At 37.7% G+C, this 12,581-nt stretch overlaps 1 protein-coding gene across 2 annotated transcripts in view; it reads right to left on the minus strand.

Annotated features, from left to right (window-relative positions):
* Positions 1–1,361: 1,361 nt before the first annotated feature.
* The window catches only part of LOC139727774 (condensin complex subunit 2-like), a 28,904-nt gene continuing 17,684 nt past the window's right edge, over positions 1,362–12,581 (minus strand). For both annotated transcript variants that reach the window (XM_071638751.1, XM_071638750.1), the window contains 10 exons: positions 12,105–12,193; positions 10,953–11,203; positions 10,238–10,374; positions 9,774–9,880; positions 9,184–9,309; positions 8,382–8,489; positions 5,594–5,773; positions 4,451–4,561; positions 2,933–3,094; positions 1,362–2,016 (listed from right to left, as the gene is read on the minus strand). In XM_071638751.1, the coding sequence (XP_071494852.1) occupies positions 1,960–2,016; positions 2,933–3,094; positions 4,451–4,561; positions 5,594–5,773; positions 8,382–8,489; positions 9,184–9,309; positions 9,774–9,880; positions 10,238–10,374; positions 10,953–11,203; positions 12,105–12,193 (1,328 nt within the window). In that variant the 3' untranslated portion in view covers positions 1,362–1,959. The remainder of the gene's footprint in view (positions 2,017–2,932; positions 3,095–4,450; positions 4,562–5,593; positions 5,774–8,381; positions 8,490–9,183; positions 9,310–9,773; positions 9,881–10,237; positions 10,375–10,952; positions 11,204–12,104; positions 12,194–12,581) is intronic.

The following is a 12,581-nucleotide window of genomic DNA, read 5'->3' on the forward strand; positions in this document are numbered from 1 at the left end:
TGAAGGTTGAGAGCACAAATCCTGAATAAATCTCATCTATGTTTCAGCTTTGAATATATACATACATGTGTAATAAAAAACGAACACACCATACCTTACATAGCATCTCCGCTGCATGTGCCCTTGCGCTGCATTTGCAACCTTGGCTGCCATATGAAAGATCTTGACGGCAGCTAGAAGACACAACCTTAAGCTATGCATAAATCCTTAATATACTTATACTTAAAGATAATATGTGACCCGCTACAACAAAATGATCCTAAAGTCGGGCGAGGTCGATTATTTGAAAATCGCATGATACAATCCCCTAATCTTTCTGCTTTAAATTGATATATAACACATTTTATAAAAATAATCGGCTGCGGAGATATCGATGTTTAAAAGAGAGCATGTCAAGACGTCTGGAAAATCACTGTTTCGAGAAAAGCGCCCTAAAAGTCTTCCTTTCGACGCAATCGCGCTCAAGGGACACGCAAGTCAGTTTTCACCTCTGGACAATAGAAGGTAAGCCCTAGCAACCCCCGAAGAGTTCATTCAAGCACATCAGCGTCGGCGGTCTCCTCACCAACCAATCAGTGACCAGAATGTGAGAAGCGGTTGAGCATAGCGCACCCCACCCGCACGCACCAGTCGACTGGGCAGCGTGCGAGCTTCACGCTTCGGTTAGCAGCAAGCAGCAAACTGACCAATGAGATCACTCTGGTCGTTGTTAGGGGCGGAACCTATCTGTGGCGCTCAATCCAAATTTTCGAACCAGTTTCTGCTTTGTTGAAACGCCAAAAAACATGGCTCAGAAAAACGCTATTTTTTTATCTTTCCTTTGATCATTTTGCTTCAAAATTTCGACAGATGATAGAAGACATGTTAGACTCCAATAATATGTCAAAATCAGAAAATCGTAAGTTTTGACCAATTTTAATGCTCTGACCTCAAACTCAATTTTCACGGCTTTCGACCGTGCGCGACTTTAGGTCCTTTTTGTTGTAGCAGGTCACATATAAAGTTTTGGTACCTCAAAAGTTTCCGTGATTTTCCTTGTCTTAGTTTGTGTTTCAGGTTAAAGTACCTTTCATATAACTAACACTGTGAGACTTACTCGCCCCAAAGTGCTCTCATGTCTTAGTAATCATGCAATAATGGTTTCGTACCAGAGCAGAGCGGGCTCTGAAAAATTCGAACGAGCCGTTAGTTTGACTCGACGCGGTAACGCGAGAATCAATATACACGTATTGTATGAAACCATTATTGCATGATTACATGCAAGACATGACAGCACTTTGGGGCGAGTAAGTCCCACAGCGTTAGTTATATGAAAGGTACTTTAACCTGAAACACAAACTAAGACAAGGAAACTCAGGGAAACTTTTGAGGTACCAAAACTTTATATTATCTTTAAACTTGATAACTGAGAGCAGTCAGAATTGAGGCGTGAGTTTTCTTCAATTTGCTGCCTCTACAAATGAAATTTGTAAGATCGCAACTGCTGATCTATAATTTAACCAACATGTCGGAAAAAAGGAACCAAGGGACTTGAACTTGTCATCTACTGAGAATATTTTTGCAGTTATGGTCAATATTTTTCCACAAATCCGAGATGATGTTTGACATGTCCAGATATGATGGAACCTCAATGCCTCAGGATCACTTATGATTAACTATTCGTAGTTATACCTCAAGAGATTGTGAAGACCAAATGGCCTGTACTAAAGAGCATCTTAGCCTTAGTGTAAAAAATAAAAGCACAAGTGACATTCGACAACATATGACACCATCTGTTCTAACCTATGTGATGAGCTTAATAGGGGAGAGAATGCAGTACCTTCATCCAGTTAAAACAAGGTAATAATTACAGAAGTGTGTAAAACATACTGCACTTTACATAGAGACAATGTACCAGTGTGTTGTATCATACATATATATACACACACAAAGTATTTGGACACAGTTACATATGAGCCCTCAATCTTGGCTGATGATAAGGTCATCCAGATGGTCACTATTGCTCACCAGAAGACTCTGAATACAACCATAGAGAGAAAAAGAAAGGGAATTGCAATATATCATAACACATCCAAGTCTAGTCATACACAATGTACAATTAATGAAAAGGGAAGATGGGCAGCCCACTTTTCAGAAGACCCTCCTGTGATTTGTATAAAAAGTTGATAATGTGTTTTTCTGAATAATTCTTTGGTCAAATTTGAAATCATGTCACCTACCACGCCTCAAAGTACATCCTCTCATGAGCTACTTTGACTAACCATTGCCTTTCTGATGAGCTACTTTTATACTGAGTTCATTCTTATCAAATACCGGTAGGTAAGAAATGTAATTATCACCATGTAATCACAAGGACATTCTTGGTTTTGTAGACACTGAATCATTATCATCATATTATTGTCATCATCTTTATTGCCATTATCATCTTCTTCGTTCTCCCCCCCCCCCCCATCATTATCAAATTGGCATCATTGTATATATCATCATCAGCATCTCCATAACGACAATGATAATAATTATCGTAGTCAATCTTTATTCGCATTTCAGACTTTTTAAGGGTTTCAATGCGCTTTACATACTACAGTGTATCATTACCCCAGTCACTGGATACATTATTTCCAGCGAGCACTGGGAGTGCTCACTCTCCACTCCCTCAGTAGCATCCCAGCCAGCCATGTTGATCAACTGACATAAACATTTTCATCATACCAACACTGTCATCACTATCACCTGGTTTAATAATCATTATCATTCACATTATCTTTATCATCATTTACCATAACCATCATCATCATTAGCACCATTATTATCATTGTCACTTTTTAACTTCAACACCACATCCATCAAGTAACATTGCTATCACCCATCATTACTTTTAATACTTTTTAGACCGTCTGCTGCCTCAAAGCCACCAATCCTATCGTACACTCACCTTTTCATTGCAGAGATGAAGCAAGCAGACAAAAGCGATGGGTACACTGAGATTCTTGGACATGGTCTTACTGAGTCTCTCGGGCAGGATGGAGTACATGTCACAAAATGACTGACTACCGGCCACACCATCTGATTTCTCGGCTTCTTGGCTGATATTCTCCTGCATTGCAATATAGAAAGGAAAGCAAAGAATCTTATGCACCCAACACCTTCCCAGCATGCTTTAAAATAAATACAGGAATCAAGCACAACACAGATGAGAATAATAACATTGAAATGTATCCCTGGACATCAACACCCTTGCCAAAGGAAAGCAACTCATGCTCTCCTTTGACATACACCGTATATCAGGAACTCCCTCCCTCTCCATTCCATCATATCTCATGGCATCATCGCCAGAGGAGAAACTTTCATATCATCATACACACAATACGTTCAGGCACTTCCCTTTAGTATATACCTTCAATTCAATTCAATTCAATTCATTCAAAAAACCAAACATAAATAACAAGATAACACAAATCGCTGATACAAAAATTTACATGGTTTTTTAGGACCCCGAAAGAAGCAAGGCTTGTGAGTGAGGCTCTATGCAGGGTACAAATAAGTTAAGATGGTGACATTCACCATCATAATAATCAGTTGAGAGAGCATTCAGAACAGTCACTGAAACCACCGACAGCAGACCAAGGTACCACGTAAGTTCACACACTAACACTACGACATGGCAAGTATATATCAGAACAGTCATAATGTAGGCTATATACAATGGCAACAAATAAACTTACATAAAAAAGGAGACCATAAACACACTAACACACACACACACCCACACCCTCACACCCCATACACAATCACCCACACAAAGCACTCAAAACTACAGTAGGCTGGCCAATCTATATAACATCAAATAAATGTTTAACATGTACTTAGACAAATTCATTTCAAATTGTCTAATAGATATTTTTTACACTGAACTTTGAACTTAGAAAATGTTGTACTGTTCCTAATGTCAACAGGTAGTTGGTTCCACTCTTTAATACAAGTGGTTCGGAAAGAATTCAAGGAAACAGTAGTCCTTACATGAGGACGATGGAAGAGGTTTCTTTGACGTGTGTTGTAGTTATGTATCCTTAAAACAAACATTGAATTCTCTCTTGTGTGCAATGTGAAAAATGATGCTTTTATCACAAGTTGATATTTCCCTCAATATATATCAGCATCCTCCTTTTTCCAACTGGATTAGGGTCAGGGAAGGGTCTGAGGTAATTGTCCAGGAGGTAATTGCCCTAGACCCTAGAACAAATTTATACCCTTGTCTATATGTGGAGAGGAATGATTATCTAACAAAGTAATATTGTATCCTCCCCAACAAACAACCACCATACTGAAATATCCTGAACAAGCAAGACTGCATAAATTTGATACACACACACACACTCATGCATCAGCAACCCCCTATTTTTTATGCACCATACTCCTAAAACAAACAATAAGGTTTCCATTGGATACTGACCTTGTCATCCTCATCATGATGGGTGGTGAGGAAGTTCCACATGTGTGTCTTGAGCTTCTTGACGTCCATCCTCTTGGCTGTCCGGGCGTACTGAATGTCAATCTTGTTAACCTGCCAGCAGTTCGCAGAGAAAAAAAAAAAGAAATATTGTGGCACAATGAGAAGCAAGGGAATAGTCATCACAATTTTGGACATCCCCTGCCATGTTTTCTTTACCAGTGGACAGGTATGTTAATATGCTGTTTGCCAGATGGCATAGATGTCCTAAAACTTGCAATAAATGGGGATAATGTACTTGTCTTGATTTCCATTCAATCACTTGCTCTATTTTCATCTTGGCTAAGTCACCGTTTTTTTTTTTTCGTTTTTTTTTTTTTTTTTTTTTTGGGGGGGGGGGGGGGGGTGAATTTAATGCAATACCAATACGACAGTGTAGCAGTTAGATAAGTGCAGGACCATGTAAACAGCTAATTAGAATTCGGGGGAAGATAAGGGAGGCTGGTGAGTTTAAAAATGAAGGCAGTGAAGACTAAAGTCTTTGTTACAGCATAAGTGTGACCTAACTACAAACATGCAGAAGTTTTAGAGTGCAGCTATATAATCTGCATCACAGAATCAATCAGTGAAGCACTGTTTTACAAAACAGTCCTTCTCTGTGTCCAAGGCTGCATTTCTAAACTGAATCTTCATTACAAAGGAGGATTAGATGAATCCTCACATGAGCTCCTCCCCTCATCAGTCTGGACTTGTTGTTGAAAAGAAACCTAACATGATGATATATCATCAGATTGATTCAATATCAGTGACCTCAGGAGCAGCTTCTAAAATGGTTTTGATAAGTCCTTATTTTTTTCTGTTTATCTTTAGCTCATAAATCCATTTGCAATCCATCCAAACTAAACACAATGACTGACAATGGCTACCATGTGCACTGTAAAAGTGAATATTTTTTTCATGAGTATTTTTTTTCGCACTCAGCCAGGTGATGTGAATTTTGTGTGCTTTTAATCATGCAGAATCAAGGCATATTGACTATTGGAACATATGACAAGCAAAAATATGATGTGCGCTTTTATTTTCGTGCTAGTTTCTGGTTGCATGAAATACTCAAAAACGTCCACCTTTACAGTAATTCAAACAAACCTTGTGGGGCTGGGCCACCAACTTGTCACCAGTGAGGAGTGTGGCATCCAGGATGCTGTTGTTGAGGAATCCGCTGTGACTACCAGCAGAAGTTTGGCTGAGATCGATACCTCCACTGCTAGCAAAGTCGTAGGTCACGCTACCTGGTGCCTGGCTGCTATAGTCATCATCATCATCACCCTGCATGATGAATCAATTACTGTGATTTCTTACTTCCATTTACTCAAGTGATCTGTTTCTCATTGCAGATGTCATGTCAAATGCTCATGTCAAGTGATAAAATACATTGTACAAACAAACTAGAAATGTTGCTATGGCGACTGATGCCTCCGCCATAAGGCATGATTCTCCCAATAGGTGTATAGTACAATGTCTTCACAATGTGTGATGACAGTTTCACATAACTGGCAAAATATCGAAATAACAGGTTTGTCAGAAATATCTTGAATGTTCACTTTCCACGAACTGGGTTTGCTATAATTGTCTATATAAAGAGTGCAGGTACACATATTTGGGGAATTGAAAATTTTTACTTGACTTCTGACGGACCTTATTATAAGTTTATGCATTGAGTATAATTTTCAAGGTACGAAGAAAGACTGTAATTACAGTACAAAGTATATCTTTTTTCTCATCTAAACCTGACCTTTGACCCTTAACCTTTGACCTTTGACCTTCAGGCTGGAAATTTCCAAGAGAATCTCCATTAAGTAATACATGTACATATATTAAATTTCAAAACTAATAATGCAATCATTGCATATACTAGTATATGAGGGAAATGGTAACATTTTGAGGAGTTGACCTTGACCTTTGACCCCCTGACTATTGACCCATGACCCCTAAATTCCCTAGATAATCCCTGCCAGTCAGTACATGCATACATGTACGTATGTACCAAGTTCCATGAAGATACATTGAACCATTTGCGAGAAAAGTGATATTGCAACATTTTCACCTAACCTTTGACCTTTTGACCTTTGACCTTATGACATGAAACTCTCTCGGGAAAATCTTTACGCAGTAGTACATGTCTACACTAAGTTTCAAGAAAATAACTGCGGGCATTGCATAGATATGGGGGAAATAGCATAATTTTTAGCATTTGACCTTGACCTTTGACCTCTTGTCAATGTCACTAAAATCTACTCAACTAATTGTCCCATCATACATCATCCTTGGACCAAGTTTGGTGAAAGCTGCTTCATCCAGTTTAGAGTTATCACGTAAACAGATAAATTTTAGGATTTGACCTTGATCTTTGACCTTTGACCTCTGTCCGATTTCACTGAAAAACTAATCAAGTAATTGTCCCATCATACATCATCCTCCAACAAAGTTTGGTGAAATTTGCTCCATCCAGTCTTGAGTTATCGCGTAAACGGATACAATTTCATGATTTGACCTTGACCTTTGACCTTTAGCCGATTTCACCCCAAATCTAATCAAATCATTGCCCCATCATACTTCATACTTGGACCAAGTTTGGTAAAATTCCAGTAAATATTACTCAAGTTATCGCGTAAACGAAAGCGGACGGACGTACGGACGTACGGACGGACGGACGGACAACCCGAAAACATAATGCCTCCGGCACCACTTTGTGGTGGAGGCATAAAAATACAAACAATGAAATGTTCAAATAAAAGTCAAAGCCACAAAATATCACTGGACACGATCGACACTTGATAAATTGGACAAGTCACAAGCAGGGTGCTACAAACACACTTGCCCACTTGCCAAGGACAAATAGAACAACTGTTGGGCAAGTAATATGATTGGACATTTGCCTCTTGAAAGCGTGAGGCCTAATATTCCTAATGCCTATTCATACTAGTGGGAAAACAATTGTAATGTAATGTTGCTTCATCACTCTACTAAAAATGTGGATTCTGGTGCCAAGAAAACATCAAAAGATTGACAAAATAAGACATGCAAAAAAATCTTACTGCCTTGAATTTCTAAACTTTCAAGTGATGAAATTAGATGCTGCTAAAATGTTAATAAATTAAGATTCCTTAATGATACGATTTTTGCACATTCCACATGGAATAACTTGTTGAAATACTCAATGACAAGAAAAATTGGTACAGTCATTTATCTCATGAATATTCATCAAGCAGTGTGGCATTATGCGCACAATAAAATAAGGATTGATGCAGGATGACTGCTCAAGTAAGCTTTGATAGACAGAGTGAAATGAAACACATGGAATAGAAGGAGTTTCACATGTTTTCATGAAATGGCAATATTCAGTAGCAACCATAAAACCAGATGAGGAAATGATGCTGTGGCACCACAATTCTCCCACTGACTAACAATAAAATCTTCAATGAATTTCCATTTTTTGACATGAAATCAGAGAAAAACTTGTATGCACGTCAAATTTTGTGCTGCAATAACTTAGCAACTTGGTGAATCTTAGGGAGGATAGGGTTCTCATAGTTAAGTTATTGACCAAATATGATATACAAGATTTGTGCACAAACTAATAATGGTATAGCTGTGAGTAGATTACATCATCACCTCAGCCGATTTGCATATATATGTGGTAGCAACCAATAACAATATTTTGTGAAAAATGTGTGAAAAATTAACATTCCATAAGTTTCTTATTTCAAGTCTGATTTTGATTACACTTGTATCATTGTGTTCATCTCATTTTACTCTCGTTATCAAAGCCATTTTTACATGGCATGGAACTGTGCTGTAGCACCACACTCATTCCAATATCTTCTAACAAGCTCTCACATAGGATGGTTGGGAATGAACAAAGGAAAGCACAAACCCCAGCAGCGGGACAGAAGTTGGCACAGTCATTCTCATTGTTGTAGTCGTAGCCCTCAATCCCGTCATCAATCAAATCATTACCTTCGCTGTTCATTTGACGTTTGACCTGCACCGCATGAGATAAGTGTAATGCCATACAAATGAAACATCTTGTCTCAATGCTTTATTTTCCATTTCAGCTCTTTCATCACTCTTTGTGACATCACCAACAAATTCAGAGAATCTTGCTTGAGAAATCCAAATTTCTTTTACTAAATCCTCACACACTGGTCATTATTTTTTGCCATTTTGTGAAATAATAATATTATGTAGTGTTTTTGCAGTAAACTCTAAGACACATAGTCAGCTACTGATTTTATAAGTGGTAGCCATTTGTTAATCTTTTTTAGGTCATTGCTCAGCTCTTTCATTCCTTTTATAAATAAGTGAATGGAGTGCAAGTTTCTCTAGAATCTGATGGAGGTAACGATGCATCATGTACTGAAGGATGAGCAATAATTTGATATCATCATTGACATATTTTGAGCTAACATGAGAAAATTCATGAAATCAAGACATTTCTGGACTCTGCTGAGATGTGGTAGTGAAGAAATATCAGAGTCACATGACCTAGACACCAAACTTGGTTTTAACAGGGGCTTATATCAACATTTCTTCAAACATTTGCTGTGCAGCTAAAGCTAATCTAGTACTGATCATTTGGTATTCAAACTTCCTGCTAAAATGTTACATGTTTCATTTGGTTTTCTCAGTTTTGTCCAAAATCACTAACTGGGACAATATCTTACTGAAACTCTTACCATAAATGTTGGCCTCAAGAACATCTGAAAGAGACTGGCAGGCTTGTAGTCGTTGTCATGGTCAGGCAATGTCAACTCACTTTTCTTGTACTTGTTAAGGGTTGCCTGGGAGAGGGTAGTGGCAGCCTGAAGGAACAAAAATGAAGGAGGTGGAGCAAGACTTTGAGGCAAGAAAATGTACAACACTGATGACATAGCAACAGGCTTGACAAAATACCATCATCTTTCCCTCCTCCACCCCTCCCCCCTCCCCGAGGAAAAAAAAGTATTTTATATTTGATTCCTCAAAGGTGTCTCTTAAAATCAAAAGAAGCAAACAGTATACTGTATATCAAGTACACAACAGTCTAATCAATGAGTTGAGATTGCACAGAATAGCAAATTGCCTTAGTTGATCTTTTTAATATTCCTTCTTTTTTTTTTTAATATGTGTTTCTTGTTCAACTGGAAGACATTCCATACTCTATGTTGTGTATCAGGATAATTACAGCTTTACATTTGCATTGAGAGAGGAGTGAATTGGATATTATTCACTGTTCATTCCATCAGAATCAGACACCAAAACGCTTTCATCAAAAGCTGTCACTTACTTTGGATTCACTGAAAGAGTTCTCGAAGTTGATTTGCTCATCGTAGTTTATCCTGAAGAGAGGTTTCTTAGACTTTGCCTTCTTGGGGCCCTCATCTGCTGCTTGATCTATCATTCAAAGGATATAATGCACAAAAGAGATGATGCTACTTAGAAACAGCTTTGAGATGCAATTCTACTGTTCCATACAAGCCTGAGAAATTATCTTGAAAAAAAAAAAAAAAATTTGTTTGCAACAAAACTGTTACTGCTGTAATTATTGTTAATTTGTTCCAACATCTGGTTGCATGAGAAAACCTCAACCTGTAATAGACTGTACAGAAAATTTCCAAACATACAGACATAAAGACATTTGAAAATGTCACTGGGAATTTCCATTTAAGTTTGCAAGAAGGCAACGCATCTACTAGGGGCACTATTACACAAGACACAAAGAAAATGCAAAAGCTTTCAACATTCCGATACCTTTGGACTTTGGTTTGAGCTTCCAGTGCTGTGGCCCAGCCCACGTATTAAGAATGTCCATGTTGAAGTATGAGTATTCCGTGGGGGCAAGGGAGAGCTGAAGACACAGACTTCCTCCGGTGTTCACTGATACAGAACTGTGATGAGATGATATCATGATACAGACATATGACTTGATTGTAACATTTCTGAGACTTGTCCACTTTGGTGTGAGCAGTATTATTTTGTAATATCTGATGGAAACAAAAAGGCATAAAAATTAAGTTTAAAGCACATCATACATGCATGATTTTATCATATTATCATCACAAACTGTTTGGTTATCAGCTGAAGCCATGCTCCCATCTGTGGTTTACTGTCATCCAGCTAAAATTTCTATGAATCCTTTGTTTCTACTAGTTACATAGGTACACACAAAGTCTGGCAAGTTTCAAATGGATATTCATGTCTAATTAACAAACAAAGTTTATTTTCTTTGAATATGGTGAGTGATTGACAATATATATATATACTGTTTGGTTATCAGCTACAAACTGTATGACAGTTTCTACTAGTATCAAAAACTGATTCATGTCTAATTAACAAACAAAACTTTGAATATGGTGAGTGATTGACTATACAAATATGACAGGTATCTGAAGAAACACTTAATCATTCATATTTAGAATTTATAAACTTCAAAGCACATAGAATTTGATGACAGCAAAAAGAATACCTGCAACCAGATCTTCCAACTGTGGTGGTGGTGGTGGCAGAGTTATCTGAGATGAACATGGAGGGCTGGTCCATTGGTGCATCACAGTCCCCGTCATCATCGCTGAACCCTCCCTCAATGGGATCGCCTCCTCCCATGACATCCATCCCCGCGTGATCAGTTGTTTCCTCAAGGGGTTCAGGGATGGCTGCCACATCAAATGCCTGGGCGCTGCTGGATGCTGTCTTGGTCAGCATCGAAGACGCTCTTTCCTACATGAGGAGGGAAAATGGCGCTGAGTTGTTATTTTCCTCTCCTAAAGGCAATTAATGTTTAACATTGTGGTGGCTCAATGTCTGAAATTGACAAACTTTGCTGACTGAGCTGCATGACAATAATGTTCAAATGCACGATAAACACTTCAACATACAAGTTTTGATTAATATTATGTGGTCACTATTATGCCCAAATATCATCATGTTGTTAAACCATTTACTGAACGGTTTAAACTCCAACACTACTATCTATGGACCATGATGATCTAGTGGCTAAGAGATTTTTGTTTGGTTGGTTCTTTTTGTTTAAGTATATGGCATTTATTTTCAACCTTGATCCATTTGGGGGCTTCAGATTTGCTCAATATTAGAGACTCTGGTGACATACAGAATCCATGCAGTTAAGATTCTTAAAAGTGGAAACATTGAAATTGGAGAGTGCCTTTTAAATTGACTGTCAACATTTTACATGTATTATGTGGGATATTGTTTGGCCAAATGTAGACTCATCTTCTGCTGTCAAGACAACAAAATATTTCATTGGTTCTACACTTCTTCAAGAAGAACTAAATTGATTTTATATACCTGTTTTCTGTCATGACTAATTCGTGTCCATTTTTGCTAATGTCACTGGCAAGCTTATCTTTACAGTCATAATGAATTATTGCTATAATGATTGCACAGGTTTTACACTTTCATCTCTTCTAAAAAGAAAATTAGATTTGATTGAACTGATTACAAAACAGGATAAGGTCAAGATTCAGTGAAGTATATTTACGATTTGGAAATGTGAATGCATGAAAATTTGTGTTACTTCTTTTTACATTTTCTAATATTGAATATATTATATCACACATGCAAAGGTAGATATATTCAGGGTGAGCTCTGTCTGTCTTACCTCACAGTCATCATTCCAGTTGGTGAACTCGAAAGTGGCAAACTCTGGACATATTTGCAGATTATCAAGGGACACTCCAGCATAGATTTCTACACAAAACAAATAAACACAAAGAAACAATCAGAAAACAATCACTACTGCCACTTCTCTTGTATTGTTATTGCTCTTACAAGACTCATGAGAACATTCGCATATCTGACATGTGGTAAGTCAAGATTTTATGGTTTCAGAAAACAGTCAGTTGTCCTGGTGTTATAAGAGTTGATTAATATCATCCCCACCATTCACAGTAGTATTTCCAGCGTGACACTAATACAAAGATTATACGTGTATTACCAATAAGTATATAAGGATAAGTTATGTTATATTTCTGTAATACCTTTTTGTCTATGACCTCATCACATCCAAAGATGAGCTGTGATTGTCCCTGGAACCACTTTAGCAAAATACATATAATTAATTGAACTAAAGTTATTA

Source organism: Diadema antillarum, unplaced genomic scaffold (genome assembly GCF_040938485.1).
Source record: "Diadema antillarum isolate AM-2024a unplaced genomic scaffold, OU_Dant_1.0 seq00000150_RagTag, whole genome shotgun sequence".
NCBI classification, from domain to species: Eukaryota; Metazoa; Echinodermata; class Echinoidea; order Diadematoida; family Diadematidae; genus Diadema; species Diadema antillarum.